Below are 19042 nucleotides of genomic sequence, written 5' to 3'. Positions count from 1 at the left end.
CAACACTGGAAGCAGAGGGACAACAATGCAGGCAAGGGGACAACACTACATAGTAACATAGTTTTTAAGGTTGAAGGAAGACTGAGTCCATCTAGTTCAACCCATAGCCTAACATGTTGATCCAGAGGAAGGCAAAAAAAAAACATGTGGCAAACACTAAGTTCCACATTGGGGAAAAAAATTCCTTCCCGACTCCATACAACAATCAGACTAGTTCCCTGGATCAATGCCCTATCAAGGAATCTAGTATATACAGTACAGACCAAAAGTTTGGACACACCTCATTTAAAGATTTTTCTGTATTTTCATGACTATGAAAATTGTACATTCACACTGAAGGCATCAAAACTATGAATTAACACGTGGAATTATATACCTAGCAAAAAAGTGTGAAACAGCTGAAAATATGTCTTATATTCTAGGTTCTTCAAAGTAGCCACCTTTTGCTTTGATGACTGCTTTACACACTCTTGGCATTCTCTTGATGAGCTTCAAGAGGTAGTCACCGGAAACGGTTTTCACTTCACAGGTGTGCCCTGTCAGGTTTAATAAGTGGGATTTCTTGCCTTATAAATGGGGTTGGGACCATCAGTTGTGTTGTGCAGAAGTCAGGTGGATACACAGCTGATAGTCCTACTGAATAGACTGTTAGAATTTGTATTATGGCAAGAAAAAAGCAGCTAAGTAAAGAAAAATGAGTGGCCATCATTACTTTAAGAAATAAAGGTCAGTCAGTCCAAAAAATTGGGAAAACTTTGAAAGTGTCACCAAGTGCAGTTGCAAAAACCATCAAGCGCTACAAAGAAACTGGCTCACATGAGGACCGCCCCAGGAAAGGAAGACCAAGAGTCACCTCTGCTTCTGAGGATAAGGTTATCCGAGTCACCAGCCTCAGAAATCGCAGGTTAACAGCAGCTCAGATTAGAGACCAGGTCAATGCCACACAGAGTTCTAGCAGCAGACACATCTCTACAACAACTGTTAAGAGGAGACTTTGTGCAGCAGGCCTTCATGGTAAAATAGCTACTAGGAAACCACTGCTAAGGACAGGCGACAAGCAGAAGAGACTTGTTTGGGCTAAAGAACACAAGGAATGAAAATTAGACCAGTGGAAATCTGTGCTTTGGTCTGATGAGTCCAAATTTGAGATCTTTGGTTCCAACCACCGTGTCTTTGTGCGACGCAGAAAAGGTGAATGGATGGACTCTACATGCCTGGTTCCCACCGTGAAGCATGGAGGAGGAGGTGTGATGGTGTGGGGGTGCTTTGCTGGGGACACTGTTGGGGATTTATTCAAAATTGAAGGCATACTGAACCAGCATGGCTACCACAGCATCTTGCAGCGGCATGCTATTTCATCCGGTTTGCGTTTAGTTGGACCATCATTTATTTTTCAACAGGACAATGACCACAAACACACCTCCAGGCTCTGTAAGGGCTATTTGACCAAGAAGGAGAGTGATGGGGTGCTACGCCAGATGACCTGGCCTCCACAGTCACCAGACCTGAACCCAATCGAGATGGTTTGGGGTGAGCTGGACCTCAGAGTGAAGGCAAAAGGGCTAACAAGTGCTAAGCATCTCTGGGAACTCCTTCAAGATTGTTGGAAGACCATTTCCGGTGACTACCTCTTGAAGCTCATCAAGAGAATGCCAAGAGTGTGCAAAGCAGTCATCAAAGCAAAAGGTGGCTACTTTGAAGAACCTAGAATATAAGACATATTTTCAGTTGTTTCACACTTTTTTGTTAAGTATATAATTCCACATGTGTTAATTCATAGTTTTGATGCCTTCAGTGTGAATGTACAATTTTCATAGTCATGAAAATACAGAAAAATCTTTAAATGAGAAGGTGTGTCCAAACTTTTGTTCTGTACTGTATAACCTGTAATATTATACTTTTCAAGAAAGGCATCCATGCCCTTCTTAAATTTTAATAGTGAATCACTCATTACAACATCCTGTGGCAGAGAGTTCCATAGTCTCACTGCTCTTACAGTAAAGAATCCCCGTCTGTGATTATGATTAAACCTTCTTTCCTCCAGACGTAGAAGATGCCCCCTTGTCCCCGTCTCTGGCCTCAGAGTAAAAAGATCAGTAGAAAGGTCTTTGTACTGTCCCCTCATATACTTGTACATAGTAATAAGATCACCCCTAAGCCTTCGTTTTTCCACAGTAAATAACCCCAAGTGTAATAACCTGTCTTGGTATTGCAGACCCCCCAGTCCTTTTTTTTTTTAAATCAAATATTTTTTATTGTTAAAAATTTTTTTGTAACACAACAGTAAAACAAATAAAACAATCCAACCAAAGAAGGGACCCAGTCCCTATTCTGTCCCTCTCCCCACAACACATCGCCCTTTCAAACAAAACATTTTTAGTTAAATGTTCCACAGTTCTGTCCACAGCAAATTAACAATCTTACAGTATGAATAGTCACAATTGTATTGGGGTATCTAACTCTTGCTTTGGAGCAGTTATATACATGTCTAAAGCAGTCCAATGTAGGATTTTGCACCTGTCAAGTAATCTATATGACGCACCCCCTGGGCCATGTTCAGGGGATACCCGGAGCCGGATCTGGATAGGGGTAGTAGTCCTTGTGGCGGTGACCCGGTCCGTGCCCAGGGTGTCAAACTAAGTGGCAGTCTATGGCAGTAGATGTTAACTTGGATGTCGACTACGCCACCCGTTGAGTGCGGCTTTGCAGCCGCCGCTGCAGAACAGTCCGCTGAGGCCGGTGGTATGGGTGCAGCGATGATGGTATAACCCCCAACGGGAGGGGTATGGCCTCAGGGCAGCAGGTGAAGATGATGGGGGTTGTGACGGTGCAGTAAGAAGAGTCAGAGTCAGGAGATGCAGTTTCAGGGTTTTTACTCACGGGTGTTCTCTCAGTCACTCTGGCCTTGAGTGACCACCCGAGCCGTGCTGCGTCCACCAGGTCCTGGACTCGGCTAACCCCCAGGCAGTTCCGGAGCGTGGTCCTGAGCTCCCTTCTCTCTCTCTGTCTCTGGCCGTTCCCACCAGGGATCCACCTTTGGCCGGCTCCCTCGGGTCTCTTGGTGGTCAAACCTCCTCTGGGTTCCCTGACCCTATACTTGGTGTGCCTTTCTGGTGGATTTGGTGAGGGTCGTGGCAAATCTTGACCACGACCTCCGGTTCCTGGCTGAGGATAAGTGGCCTCCACCAGTTCGGGTTCCGGTACCCGTGTCCGCCAACCCTTCACCCTTTTTGGTCTGATTCTGGGTTCTTAGGGTTCCCTCTGGTCTTCCACTCTGGGCCTTTCTTTCTCCTCTCTCCTCTGCAGGCTTGGCTCTGGAGCTGGGCCCAGCCAGAGCCACAGCTCCCTGTCAGCCCTCCTGGCTGAGCTCCTCTGCTCGCTCCTCCTCAGACTGACTGACTCTGTCCTAAGATGGTGCCCACCTTATATACTCCCTCTATGTGTGAGCCCAGGTGACTAGCACCCAATGAGCTCCTAGCTTTACCCAGAGTACTCCCCCTATCTGCCCCTACACTACTGGGATGTTCCACCCCCCTCCCACTCCAGCCAGGGACAGACGCTGTCGTACCTGCACATTTACTTGGTGGGAGTACCGTAGTTCTGTCCCCCGGAAATGGGATGTATGTAGTGCATGCAGCCTACTGAGCTCAGTCCCACACTCCATCCTTACCCGGGAGTGGAATACCACACCTCTGGGTCGAGGTGCAATACCCCTGTAGCAGCCGAGTCCTCAGGGTGCTACATATACATCAATCATAGCTGACCAAGTCGAAATCTATGCAGTTCTCTGGATGCTAGGCCGGAGCCGTCAATCCATGCAGCCCATATTTTTTCAAATTTAGAGATGGCCTTCCTTTTCAGATATATACTTTTTTCCAGATTTAATAACCAATTAATCTTATTTATAAATTCCGTCACCGTGGGCGCCTGCTCTGATAACCAATGTTGGGCTATTAGTTTCCTGGCCATATATAACATGCGTGCCACCGCTATTTTGCCATGTTCGTCAGTGCTAAGATCTTCTATATATCCCAGTATACATACTAATGGTGAGGGATCTGAATCGACTGAGTATGTTCTATCAATGATCGCTATTACATCCCTCCAGAAGTTTTTCAGAGCAGGGCAGGTCCACATCATATGAAGCATGTTAGCCGGGGATGTTTTACATCTAGCAGATAGGGAGTCTGGTCGAAGCCCTATATCGTGGAGAAATTGGGGTGTTCTATATGACTGGTGCAGCACCTGTAAGTGGGAGAATCTATGGGACTCACTCAGAGATAACTGGGGAACTCTTTCCAGTATTTCAGACCACAGCCCCTCTTCAATAGGGCCTATCAAGCCCTCCCATTTTTCTTTTGATCTTATGGGGTGTTTTGCTAATACCAGGTCCAGCAGACCCCTATAAAGCAATGAGATTAGCCCCCCAGAATTATGTGACCTAGCCATTCTCTGTGTTATAGCATTTTGAGGAACTCCATTATTTAGGACAAGACCCTCTACCTGATATGCATGTCGTAACTGAAGGTACTTATAAAATTCGGTGTTGGGCAGTCCATATTCATTTTGTATCTGTGAAAACTCCTTGAGTGAATCTCCCGCTAAAGTCCTCTAATAACCTTGGTCGCTCTTCTCTGCACCCGCTCTAGTTCAGCTATGTCTTTCTTATACACTGGAGACCAGAACTGTACACAGTATTCTAAGTGTGGTCGCACAAATGACTTGTATAGAGGTAAAATTATGTTCTCCTCATGAGCATCTATGCCTCTTTTAATGCATCCCATTATTTTATTTGCCTTTGCAGAAGCTGCCTGACACTGGCCACTAAACGTGAGCTTGTCGTCCACCAATACACCCAGGTCTTTTTCAGTTACAGTTTTGCCCAGTGTTTTACAATTAAGCATATAATTATACATTTTATTTCCTCTGCCCAAGTGCTTTACCTTACATTTATCCCCATTAAAGCTCATTTGCCATTTATCAGCCCAAGCTTCTAGTTTACATAGATCCTCCTGTAATATAAAATTGTCCTCCTCTATATTGATTACCCTGCAGAGTTTAGTGTCATCTGCAAATATTGAAATATTACTCTGTATGCCCCCTACAAGGTCATTAATAAATATGTTAAAAAGAAGGGGACCCAATACTGACCCCTGTGGTACCCCACTGTTAACTGAGACCCAGTCTGAGTGTTTTCAATTAATAACCACCCTTTGTTTCCTATCACTGAGCCAATTCTTAACCAACATACATATATTTTCCCCTATCCCCATTGCTCTCATTTTATGTATCAACCTTTTGTGTGGAACCGTATCAAAAGCTTTTGAAAAGTCCATATACACAACATCCACTGCATTTCCTTGGTCCAGTCCAGAACTTGCCTCCTCATAAAAACTGATCAGATTAGTTTGACAGGAACGGTCCCTCGTAAACTCATGTTGATATTGGGTCATGAGGTTATTCTTCTTCAGATACTCTATTATAGCATCTCTTAGGAAACCCTCCAGGATTTTACCCACAGTAGAGGTTAAGCTTACTGGCCTATAATTTCCAAGTTAGTTAGAATTTTTGTTATCACTGATCATGTTTTCTGTCATGCGATTTTCTTGTGTAAATACGGTTGAAAAAAAATCATTTAGCATATTGGCTTTTTCCTCATCCTCATCCACCATTTCTCCCAGACGATTTTTAAGGGGGCCAACACTATAATTTTTTAGTTTTTTACTATTTATGTAGTTAAATAATATTTTGGGGTTATTTTACTTTCTCTGGCAATGATTCTCTCTGCCTCAATCTTTGCTGCCTTGATTTGGTTTTTACAGAATTTATTTAATTTTCTATATTTATTTAATGCCTCATCACTACCTACTTGCTTTAGTTCTCTGAATGCTTTCTTTTTGTCACTTATTGCGCCCCTTACAGCTCTATTTAGCCATAGTGGTTTCCTCCTATTTCTAGCATGTTTATTCCCAAAGGGTATATATTGTGCACAGGTCGTATTCAGGATGCTAATAAATGTCTCCCATTTGCTTTGTGTAGCTTTATGTCTCAGGATATCGTCCCAGTTTATTGCACTAAGATCATCTCTCAACCGTTGGAAATTTGCCTTCCTGAAGTTTAGTGTCCTTGTAACCCCTCTACTACACATCTTATTAAAGGTTACATGAAAACGTATTATTTTGTGATCACTATTACCCAAGTGACCCCCAACTCGTATATTTGATATGCGGTCTGGCCTATTGGTTAATATTAGGTCCAGCAGTGCCCACCTTCTTGTTGGGTCCTGAACCAGTTGTGAAAGGTAATTGTCTCTCATAGTTGTCAAAAACCTATTACCTTTGCTTGAACTACATTTCTGTCCCCCAATGTATTTCAGGGTAGTTGAAGTCTCCCATAATAATGACTTCTCCTTGAGTCGCTGCTTCATCTATTTGCTTTACGAGGATATTCTCCGCTACTTCCATTATTTTTGGAGACTTATAACAAACCCCTATCAGTAATTTATTATTTTTTCCCCCTCCCCTTATCTCCACCCACAGGGACTCTACATTTTCATTATATTCACATATATCCTCCCGCAAGACGGGTTTTAAGGATGGAGGCAGAGAGACAGCACTGGAGGCAGAGGGATAACGCTGGAGGCAGTGGACAACACTAGAAACAGAGGGATAACACGGGAGGCAGAGGGATAACACTGGAGGCAGAGGGATAACACTAGAAGCAGAGGGATAACACTGGAGGCAGAGGAATAACACTAGAAGCAGAGGGATAACACTGGAGGCAGAGGGACAACACTGGAGGCAGAGGAATAACACTGGAGGCGGAGGGATAGCACTGGAGGCAGTGGACAACACTAGAAGCAGAGGGATGACACTGGAGACCAAGGGATAATACTACAGGAAAATATATGGCACAGGAGATTTGGGATAAAACTGCAGGCAGAGACACAACACTGGAGAACTGAGGACAAAACTGAAGGCAGAGATAAAACAGTGGAGACTGGTGGACAGCATTGGGGGTAGAGAAATAATATTAGAGACTGGAGAATTTAGAGGGTATTCAGAAAGGATTAAGGCACCCAGAATATAGAGCTCAGTATAACAGGATAGGCTGATACAGCAGTTCTTTAGACAGGATTAGATACACAGCTCAGCAGACAGTAGCACACTTTTCTTCCTTTCATTGCAGATGAGAGGATCTTGCGGAGACGATGGTGGTTCATGAACTTTCTCGTGGCTTTGGTGCTGCTATCGGTTTGGTGGTGAGTTCACACAATGATAGGGGAGGTATTTCTTCTGCTCCAGATAAAGTATTTATAATTTCCAGGCCACTATGGCATTAAACTGTACACCCTTGCTGATCATCATAGAGACCCTTATACTATACTACATAGTGCGCCCCTGAGCACATGCTGCTGATTGGTGGGGATTTTGACAGCTGCACTGATTGCTCAAAGACGAGCTCTGAAGAGTGCTGCCTGGAAGGCTACTGCATGCAAAGTGCGCACAGAACACTATACAGAGTACAGTCCATAGACGCTCTACTGATCCTGCACATCGCTCTGTGTGCTCGCCGCTTGCAATAGCTGGAGGCTGTAGCCTCCTGAACTTCTATTAAGGGAGTGGTCGACTACTTGGACCACCTTTTCTTAACATACTATCTTACCACATTAAAAATATAAAAAGTCTGCTACCTCCCATACCAGCGTTATTGGCCCCAACTGTCTCGGCTTTCATGTGACCTTGTTATGCCATATCAGTGCTGCACCCGTATTGCTGCCACTGATTGTTATGCCATGTGAGTGCTGCAGCCAATGTCATTCAAGTGGCAACAGACATTGCCTGTCAGTAGAAAGTTCCTATGTATGGAGGAGATGGGAGAGACAACTGTCATCAGTCTCTCCTATGTATGGAGAAGATGGGAAAGACAGCTGTCAGCAGAGCGTTCCTGTCTATGGAAGATTCGGGAGAGATAGCTATCAGCAGAGCGTTCCTGCGTATGGAATAGTCAGGAGAGACAGCTGTCAGCAGAAGATTCCTGTGTGTGGAAGAGTCTGGAGAGACAGCTATCAGCAGAGCGTTCCTGTCTATGGAAGATTCGGGAGAGACAGCTGTCAGCTGAGCGTTCCTGTGTATGGAAGAGTCGGGAGACACAGGTGTCAGCAGAGCGTTCATGTGTATGCAGGAGGCTGAGCCCGCAAGAAGAGTACCAAAAGACCCGAGTGTTCCTGAAGAGACAAACCAAGAGGGGCCTTGCAGAACTGAGCATGCCAACACTGGTGTCCCACCGACAAGGTACGTGGAGGATGGCGTAATTTGACAGCACATAATGTAGGAAACACAAAAATGTGCTTGCATACCAGCAACGCTAGGACCACCCCAAGGAGCGCCTCAAAATAAAGTGGAATTTATTTCAAGTTTAAAGAAAGGAGGTATGTAAGGAGGTAGACAACTGAGAAAATGCACACAGTTAATGCCTAGCAGAGTGTCTGCTAGTGAACACTGCCATCTTCTGGTCAAAAATGATAGAGAAAGTGAAAGCAGAAAAAATTGCATTACCTGGAACGCAAGGGTGAAGTGCATGTTTCCTCAAGGAAGAGATTGGAGGGGAGACACCAGGTCAGGTGATAGCTGTGGCATGGTTAGTAATTACAAAAGGCCCAGGAGGGCAGTGAAGGAGAGGAGTTGGCATCCGAATCTGTAGCAGGACGGACGTGCAATACAGCAAGCTGTCTTATAGCCGCCATTATAAAACACTAGATCCGAGTAAAGGAGTCGAGAAACCAGATCCAAGTAAAGGAGTCGAGAGACCAGATCCGAGAAAAGCAGTCGAGACACCAGATCCGAGAAAAGCAGTCGAGAGACCAGATACGAGAAAAGCAGTCGAGAGACCAGATCCCAGTAAAGCAGTCAAGAGATCAGATCCGAGTAAAGGATCCGAGTGACCAGATCTGAGTGAAGGAGTCGAGAGACAAGATCCGAGTAAAGAAGACGAGAAACCAGATCCGAGTAAAGGAGTCGAGAGACCAGATCTGAGTAAATGAGTAGAGAGACCAGATCTGAGTAAATGAGTCAAGAGACCAGATCCGAGTAAAGCAATAGAGAGACCAGATCCGAATAAAGGAGTCTAAAGACCAGATCCATGGAAAGAAGACGAGAGACCAGATCCGAGTAAAGGAGTCGAGAGATCACATCCAAGTAAAGGAGTCGAGAGACCACATCCGAGTAAAGGAGTCAAGAGACCACATCCAAGTAAAGGAGTCGAGAGACCAGATCCGAGTAAAGGAATCGAGAGACCAAATCTTAGTAAAGAAGTCGAGAGACCAGATCCGAGTAAAGGAGTCGAGAGACCACATCCAAGTAAAGGAGTCGAGAGACCAGATCCGAGTAAAGGAATCAAGAGTACAAATCTTAGTAAAGAAGTCGAGAGACCAGATCCGAGTAAAGGAGTCGAGAGACCAGATCCGTGGAAAGAAGACGAGAGACCAGATCCGAGTAAAGGAGTCGAGAGATCACATCCAAGTAAAGGAGTCGAGAGACCACATCCGAGTAAAGGAGTCAAGAGACCACATCCAAGTAAAGGAGTCGAGAGACCAGATCCGAGTAAAGGAATCGAGAGACCAAATCTTAGTAAAGAAGTCGAGAGACCAGATCCGAGTAAAGGAGTCGAGAGACCACATCCAAGTAAAGGAGTCGAGAGACCAGATCCGAGTAAAGGAATCAAGAGTACAAATCTTAGTAAAGAAGTCGAGAGACCAGATCCGAGTAAAGGAGTCGAGAGACCAGATCCGTGGAAAGAAGACGAGAGACCAGATCTGAGTAAAGGAGTCAAGAGACCAGATCCGAGTAAAGAAGACGAGAGACTAGATCCGAGTAAAGGAGTCGAGAGTCCACATCCGAGTAAAGGAGTCGAGAGACCAGATCGGTGGAAAGAAGACGAGAGACCAGATTCGAGTAAAGGAGTCGAGAGACCAGATCCGAGTAAAGGAGTCGAGAGTCCACATCCGAGTAAAGGAGTCGAGAGACCAGATCGGTGGAAAGAAGACGAGAGACCAGATCCGAGTAAAGGATTCAAGAGACCAGATCCGAGTAAATGAGTCGAGAGCTTACATCTGAATAAAGGAGTCGAGAGACCACATCTGAGTAAAGGAGTCGAGAGACCACATCCAAGTAAAGGAATTGAGAGATCAGATCTGAGTAAAGGAGTCGAGAGACCAGAGCCGGGAGAGCTGAGCAGAATCAGGGTAGAGACAGAGACAACTCGGCCGCAGCGCAGGCACGTTTGTGTGAGCTGTCGCTTCCAGTGTAGACGTACGGTACAAAGTGGGGTCCGGGACCATGCTTCAGGGAATGAAGGCTGCCAGTGTGACAAGTGTACCAAGCAACAATCTGGAACTTGCAGCCTAGCGGGTAGTATTGTCAACCCTTGTTAGGGCCTGTGTGACGTTTTGTTTTGCCTAGAGAGTAACGATGGTGACGGACCCAGTAGTGACAGTGACGCCCTTTAGGTTGGGGTATTAGGACTAAGACATCACTGACGATAACTGTTAGTTAATGGTAATAATAGAACAATAGTGTGTAAATAGCATTGTGTTAATATTCTGTCTGTTCATCTGATTTCCTGTATTCTTCTTGTAACATAACTTGTTTCATTTTCACTGTTCCTGTATATAGAGGAGATGGTAGAGATACTGTATACGGGAGGATAAGACCTGATGGAACTGTGTAATTTGCCCCGGCCTCTTCCGTTCTAAGCAATAGTGTGTTAGGCTGGAATATGGAGAATAACGAGTGTTTTCTCTCTCTCAGGTACAGTATGAAGAGCAGTGAGTGGCACCCCAGGGCGATTTTCTCCTGCAGGACAGAGTGAGTACTGCACTATATCCTATATATGATGCATGCACGGCATTGGTGATCAAACCACAGCCAACCTCCCAAAATCCACTAGTGTTAGTGTCCTATACTTCACACTGTACTCTCCATAGACTCTATGGCACCTGGCGCCAACCTCTTGTTGCAGGGTGCCCAAAACTGACCGTCTTGAATTTATAGCAAGAAAATACTCGTAACAGGCAGAAGATGAACGCGACCAAACATTACACCGCGTTACAAATTATTATGGAAATTGGATTTGTCATAAAGATGTCATTTTTTGTTTTTCACATAAACTCACTGATGGTATTGTGTCTCAGGGTCTTTGGATCATTGAAATCAATCTAAAACACTTGTGATAATTAGTTTGCCAGGTGAGCCCAAGTAAAGTAAAACTACTTAAGAAGGACGTTCCACATTATTAAAGGGAACCTGTCACCAGAAAAAAACACTATTAACCTGTAGATATGGGGTTAATGTGCAAGTTAATAGTGTTACTAACCTGCCCGGCATCTGCGCTTATCTGAACGCTGCGGGGAGAAAATTAACTTTATTTCCCCGGGCAGCATTCGGGTTTCAGTCACGGAGCGGCGCTGGTTCTGCGCCCCCAGTCCTGGCTGACTGCCGGCCCCAATGCTGAGCCAGCGTCAGTCAGGACTGGGGACGTGGTTACAACTGGAGCTCTGTATGCTCAGACCGGTGACTGAACCCGCACCGCACCGTGACTGAAACCAGAACGCTGCTAGGAAGAATAAAGTTCATTTTCTCCCCGCAGCGTTCGGATAAGTGCAGGCGCCGGGCAGGTGAGTAACGCTATTAAACTGCAGATTAATCCCATATCTGCAGAATAATATTGTTTTTTTCTGGTGACAGGTTCCCTTTTAACAGCCACAGGTTTCAAGTAATGTGGGAAGGAAAAAGGATCTCTCCGCTGCCAAAAAGCAACAAATACTGCAATGCCTTGGACAAGATATGAAAACATTAGATATTTCACAAAAACTTAACCGTGACCATCATACTGTGAAGCGAAAGTAAAAAATAGTATGTACTTTAGGGGTGAGGCTCAACAGGGAGTGTGTTATAAAAGTTATATATAGAATTATTCATTGTTTGTGGACCATTCACACAATACAGGGGATAAATAGTGACATTTATCTCTGACATCTTATACTTTAAATGGCAGACCAAAGGACAGTCATGGAAACTAATGTAACTTAATTGGAATGGGCAGGGCCGCCGTCAGGGCATTACTGCCATTACTGGCGCCCCGGCCCCCCCTTTCTGTTTTTACTCACCGGGTTTCCCGCACGGCAATAGTTAACAGCAGCCAGCCAATTACAAATCGGCAGCTGACATTGGCGCACACATCGTCAGCGTATATTGTCCCTGCCATGTGGCACCTCAGCTGCATGGGGGAAGAGGACACCGCTGGACTGCAGCCAGGTAAGGAGAAACTTTTCTTTTACTTTTTTTGTAAAGCTGCACTATTGGGGCAATATGGAGATGACACTGGGCAGGATGGAGACGACATGGGCCAGAATGGAGACATGGAGGCAAAATGGTGATGACATGGAGCAGAATGTAGACACATGGGGCAGAATGGAGGCAAGGGGGCAGAATGGAGATGACATGGGGCAGAATGGAGACATGGAGGCAGAATGGTGATAACATGGGGCAGAATGTAGACACATGGGGCAGAATGGAGACAAGGGGGCAGAATGGAGATGACATGGGGCAGAATGGAGACATGGAGGCAGAATGGTGATAACATGGGGCAGAATGTAGACACATGGGGCAGAATGGAGACAAGGGGGCAGAATGGAGATGACATGGGGCAGAATGGAGACATGGAGGCAGAATGGTGATGACATGGGGCAGAATGTAAACACATGGGGCAGAATGGAGACAAGGGGGCAGAATGGAGATGACATGGGGCAGAATGGAGACATGGAGGCAGAATGGTGATGACATGGGGCAGAATGTAGACACATGGGGCAGAATGGAGACAAGGGGGCAGAATGGAGATGACATGGGGCAGAATGGAGACATGGAGGCAGAATGGTGATGACATGGGGCAGAATGTAGACACATGGGGCAGAATGTAGACATGGAGGCAGAATGGTGATGACATGGGGCAGAATGGAGATGACATGGGGCAGAATGTAGACATGAGGGCAGAATGGAGATTACATTGGGCAGAATGGAGACATGGAGGCAGAATGGAGACAAGGGGGCAGAATGGAGATGACATGGGGCAGAATGGAGACATGGAGTCAGAATGGAGACAAGGGGGCAGAATGGAGAGGACATGGGGCAGAATGGAGACACATGGGGCAGAATGGAGACACATGGGGCTGATTGGAGACAAGGGGGCAAAATGCTGATGACATGGAGGCAGAATGGAGACAAGGGGGCAGAATGGAGAGAAATGGGGGCTTAATGGAGACAAATGGGGGCAAAATGGAGACATAGAGGTAGAATGGAGACATAGGGCAGAATGGAAACAAGGGGGCAGAATGGAGACGATATGGGGCAGAATGGAGAAAACATGGGGGCACAATGGAGACATGAGTCGCTTTTTTTTCTTCATGTGGTGTAGTGAAGAAGTTGGGGGGAAATTGGGGAATTTGCTCTGGAAGCGGTACTCTAGATAACTGTGTGTTTTTTATGCAGAGATGACTCCTGGCTGGAAGAAGTAATGGCGGTCTGTGCTGGATGAAGATGAAAAGCGAAGATGAAGGACTTGGACTAACGACGTCACAGATGAGGCAGTGTGTTACTTGTACACTTACACTATACACTATATCCTACAGTGGGGAAAATATGTATTTGATACACTGATGATTTTGTACGTTTTCCTGCCTACAAAGAATGGAGAGGTCTGTAATTTTTATCGTAGGTACACTTCAACTGTGAGAGACAGAATCTTCAAAAAAATCCAGAAAATCACATTGTATGATTTTTACATAATTAATTTGCATTTTATTGCACGCAATAAGTATTTTGATACAAAAGAAAAGCAGAATTTAATATTTGGTACGGAAACCTTTGTTTGCGATTACAGGGGTCAGACGTTTCCTGTAGTTCTTCACCGGGTTTGCACGCACTGCAGCAGGGATTTTGGCCCAATCCTCCATACAAATCTTCTCCGGTTTCGGGGCTGTCGCTGGGCAACATTGAGTTTCAGTTCCCTCCAAAGATTTTCTATTGGGTTCAGGTCTGCAGACGGGCTAGGCCACTACAGGACCTTGAATTGCTTCTTACGACGCCACTTCTTAGTTGCCCTAGCTGTGTGTGTCAGGTCATTGTCATGCTGGAAGACCCAGCCACGACCCATCTTCAATGCAATTACTGAGGGAAGGAGGTTGTTGAACAAAATCTCAAGATACATGACCTCATCCATCCTCCCTTCAATACGGTGCAGTTATCCTGTCCGCTTTGCAGAAAAGCACCCCCAAAGTATGAGGTTTCCCCCACCATGCTTCATGGTTGGAATGGTGTTCTTAGGGTTGTACTCATCCTTCTTCTTCCTCCAAACACGGCGAGTGGAGTTGATGCCAAAAAGTTCTATTTTGGTTTCATCTGACCACATGACCTTCTCCCAAGAGACGCCGTCCCCCTTACCGCCGCGGTCCTGCCCCGGCGTCTTCTGGCCTCCCTGCAGCTGCTGCTGGTGCACGCAGCTTCCCTGGCCCTGTGCTTAGGGGGCGCGTGTGCTCCCGCCCTCTTAAAGGGGCCGCGCGTGCCGTCCTAAGAAGTCCTCGGCCAATGGACGGAGGACTTCCCCTATAAAAGGCACATCCTCCAATTTGGAGGTGCCCGTGCAAGGTTGTTGCTCTGTATGCTAAACTCTGCTTCAGCCCACAGGCCCTGCTGCCTGTCTGACTACCAGTCTAGTCCGTCTGACTATCAGTCCAGTCTGCCAGTCTGATTACCCGTCCAGCCCGACAGTCTGTTTACAGCCCAGTCCGCTAGTCTGTCTATGGGCTTGGCCAGTCCGTTTATCCGGAGCCTCCACCTGCTACCTGTCTCTGCCTGCCAAGGACACTCTCCTGCCCGACGGTCTGCCTCCGGTCAAACCCGCCAGTCTGTCTATGGGCTAGGCTAGCCTGCCTACTTGGAGTACTTGCTTGTTACCTGGAGGCTCCTGCCTGCACCTGCCGTGTATAACTGACAGCCTACCTAGAGGCTCCTGCCCGTCACTCGCCGTGACCACCTGACAGCCTACCTAGAGGCTCCCGCCCGTCACTCGCCGTGACCACCTGACAGCCTACCTAGAGGCTCCTGCTCGTCACTTGCCGTGACCACCTGACAGCCTACCTAGAGGCTCCTGCCTGCACCTGCCGTGTACACCTGACAGCCTACCTAGAGGCTCCTGCCTGCACCTGCCGTGTATACCTGACAGCCTACCTAGAGGCCCCTGCCTGCACCTGCCGTGTATACCTGACAGCCTACCTAGAGGCTCCTGCTAGTTTCCTGCCGTGTCTGCCAGCCCGTCTGCCCGGATCTCTCGTCAGCCTGCCTGCCGTGTTCATCTGCTGTACCGGTCAGTCTCTGCCTTCTGACCCGTGAGAGTCACCTGCTCTCATACAAGGTTGGTCCCCAGAGTAGCATCTGGTCCCTCCTTGCACCGCAGCACAGAGGTTCCACCACCCGGATCTGTAACAGAGAGCCAGAATTCTTGTTGGTTGGTAGGTGATTAAATACATATTTCATGCAAAAAATGCAATTTAATTATGTAAAAATCATACAATGTGATTTTCTGTGGTTTTTTTTTTTAAATTATTATTTTAACCCCTTAATGACCGCCGTAACGCATTTTCACTGCGGCAGTGAAGGGTACTTATTGCTCAGCGCCGCTCTTTCACGGCGCTGAAGAATAACAATGTAGCGCCCCCCACCCAGCATCGGAAAATCTCCGGAGTCTCAGCTACCGGGGGTAGTGGAGACCCTGGAGAACATGATCAGGGCCATTTATTCTAGTCCCTGGTCACGTGATCGCCGTTATTCAGTAAATAGCAGCGATAACGAAGAAAAAAAGTGTGCCCACCGTTACAATGATTTCTCTCTAACATTATATACATGTCAGAGGAGAGAGAAATGAAACCACCTGAACCCACCCGGTACCTGCTTACCTCTACCATCCCCTGGATCTCCTGATCCGTCCCCCGGCCCTCCGTCATCTTCCTGTAAAAGAAAAAAAATGGATATGCTGGTCGGTACCCGGCAACAATAGGGAATTTTCCCTATCGGTTCCTTTTGATCACTGTGATAAACCCTATCACAGTGATCAAAAGAAAAAAATAAATAAATCAAATCCCCCTTTGTCATCCCCTTAGTTAGATAAAAATTATAAAACAAAATAAAAAAATTCCATTCTTTGCAGTTATTTGGGGTTAGGGTTTAGGGTTAGGATTAGGGCTAGGATTAGTGGTAGGGTTAGGATTAGGGGTAGGATTAGGGGTTGGATTAGGGGTAGGATTAGTGGCAGGGTTAGGATTAGGGGTAGGATTAGGGGTAGGATTAGTGGTAGGGTTAGGATTAGGGGTAGGATAAGGGATAGGATTAGGGGTAGGGTTGTATGATTAGGATTAGAATTAGGGTTACAATTAGGGGTAGGATGATAGGTAGGATTAGGGTTGTGTTGGGTTTAGGATTAGGGTTGTGTTAATGTTAGGGTTGGTGTTAGGATTAGGGTTGTGTTAGGGTTAGGATTGTGTTAGGGTTTGGATTAGGGTTGTGTTAGGGTTAGGGTTGTGTTGGGGTTAGGATTTGGGTTAGGGTTGTGTTAGGGCTAGGGTTGTATTCGGGATGGAGTTAGGGTTGTGTTGGGGGTTGGGATTTTTTCAAAAGTTAAAAAAACAAAATTATGACGATATGACAACTAGTGTTGAGCGCAAGTGTTCGCTACTTGAGTTTGCATCGGGTGCTCGAGTGACATGCTCGAGTCCCCACCCCACATGTTTCGTGGCTGTTATACAGCAAAAAAACAGGCAGGGATTGCCTGCCACACACGGGCAATCTCCGCATTTTTTTTTTGTCGTGTCTTGAACAGCCGGTCGGGGTTGCTTACTGCTGCGCGAGATGTGTGCACGTTGTGCGTTTGGAAGCCCAGGTACTGGATCTAAATGAGCAGCTGGCAACACTGAGTTCCATTGACAATATGGAAAGGAGTCTGCTGCTCACTGAGCAGTAGCTCACTGGGGTAGATGTGGGGGAGGGTGGTAGTCGGGAGCTGCAGGACAGTGAGGCCGCTAGTTGAGTGACAGTTAGAAGGGGGGGTAGAGGGAAGAGTGCCAGGGAGGCTAGTCCTGATCTGGCACACCCTAATAAGTTTGCAAAGTTGGCAGATGAGGGGAGTGAGGGTACAGGGGTAGCACTGCTGCAGCAAGGCATGTCCCCTGAAAGCTGGAGGAGTGGCAGCTCCAGTAAAGAGGGAAATAGGAGAGCAGGGCAGGCCAGGCAGGTGCTGGTAGTGGGGGACTCAATTATTAGGGGAACAGATAGGGCAATCGGTCACAAAGACAGGGATCGTCGAACAGTGTGCTGCGCTCGAGTCGGGTACATCGCTGATCGGGTTGACAGATTACTAGGAGGGGCTGGTGAGGACCCAGCGGTCATGGTGCACATTGGCACAAATGACAAAGTTAGAGGTAGGTGGAAGGTCCTTAAAGATGATTTCAGGGAATTAGGCTGCAAGCTGAAAGCAAGGACCTCCAAGGTGGTATTCTCTGAAATACTACCGGTACCACGTGCCACACCAGAGAGGCAACGGGAGAATAGGGAGATAAATAAGTGGCTCAAGAACTGGTGTAGGAAGGAGGGATTTGGGTTCCTGGAGAACTGGGCCGACTTCTCAGTTGGCTACAGACTCTACGCTAGGGAACGGCTTCACCTCAATGGGGAGGGTGCAGCTGTGCTGGGGGAGAAAATGGCTAGAAGGTTGGAGGAGTATTTAAACTAGGGATTGGGGGGGAGGGTATTCATTTTATAGGTGGAGAAGATAGTGCAGATAGTGACCTTGGCACAAATAAAGAAATTGGGGGTGGGGTTAGAACAGTCAATAAAGTAAGAAGGAATAGAGGTACAGAGAGATACATAAAATGCATGTACACTAATGCCAGAAGCCTCACCAACAAAATGGAGGAATTAGAATTAATTTTGTTGGAAAATAATTATGACATGGTAGGGATATCTGAGACGTGGCTGGACGAGAGCCATGACTGGGCAGTTAATTTACAGGGCTATAGTCTGTTCAGAAATGACCGTACAAACAAGCGAGGGGGGGGATGGTGTGTTTATATGTAAAATCATCCTTAAAACACGTCTTGCGGGAGGATATATGTGAATCTAATGAAAATGTAGAGTCCCTGTGGGTGGAGATAAGGGGAGGGGAAAAAATAATAAATTACTGATAGGGGTTTGTTATAAGTCTCCAAAAATAATGGAAGTAGCGGACAATATCCTCGTAAAGCAAATAGATGAAGCAGCGACTCAAGGAGAAGTCATTATTATGGGAGACTTCAACTACCCTGAAATACATTGGGGGACAGAAACATGTAGTTCAAGCAAAGGTAATAGGTTTTTGACAACTATGAGAGACAATTACCTTTCACAACTGGTTCAGGACCCAACAAGAAGGGGGGCACTGCTGGACCTAATATTAACCAATAGGCCAGACCGCATATCAAATATACGAGTTGGGGGTCACTTGGGTAATAGTGATCACAAAATAATACGTTTTCATGTAACCTTTAATAAGATGTGTAGTAGAGGGGTTACAAGGACACTAAACTTCAGGAAGGCAAATTTCCAACGGTTGAGAGATGATCTTAGTGCAATAAACTGGGACGATATCCTGAGACATAAAGCTACACAAAGCAAATGGGAGACATTTATTAACATCCTGAATAGGACCTGTGCACAATATATACCCTATGGGAATAAACATGCTAGAAATAGGAGGAAACCACTATGGCTAAATAGAGCTGTAAGGGGCGCAATAAGTGACAAAAAGAAAGCATTTAGAGAACTAAAGCTAGTAGGTAGTGATGAGGCATTAAATAAATACAGAAAATTAAATAAATTATGTAAAAAACAAATCAAGGCAGCAAAGATTGAGGCAGAGAGAATCATTGCCAGAGAAAGTAAAAATAACCCCAAAATATTCT

The 19042-nt window shown here is 46.1% G+C and overlaps 1 protein-coding gene across 3 annotated transcripts in view; it reads left to right on the top strand.

Annotated features, from left to right (window-relative positions):
• LOC141153169 (histo-blood group ABO system transferase 1-like) overlaps nucleotides 1-19042 on the top strand; it is a 114254-nt gene that overhangs the window by 23722 nt on the left and 71490 nt on the right. For 2 of the 3 annotated variants that reach the window (XM_073637867.1, XM_073637866.1), the window contains exons 2-3: nucleotides 7189-7261; nucleotides 10809-10865. In XM_073637867.1, coding sequence (XP_073493968.1) covers nucleotides 7189-7261; nucleotides 10809-10865 — 130 coding nt within the window. The remainder of the gene's footprint in view (nucleotides 1-7188; nucleotides 7262-10808; nucleotides 10866-19042) is intronic. The other variant, XM_073637869.1, reaches the window with a different exon arrangement.

The sequence above is a fragment of the Phyllobates terribilis genome, unplaced genomic scaffold (genome assembly GCF_046119375.1).
Source record: "Phyllobates terribilis strain yellow unplaced genomic scaffold, ASM4611937v1 Scaffold_7__3_contigs__length_470593459, whole genome shotgun sequence".
Classification (NCBI taxonomy): domain Eukaryota; kingdom Metazoa; phylum Chordata; class Amphibia; order Anura; family Dendrobatidae; genus Phyllobates; species Phyllobates terribilis.
The sequence above is the reverse complement of the archived record's forward strand: the minus strand, read 5'-3'. Positions and strand labels throughout refer to the sequence as shown.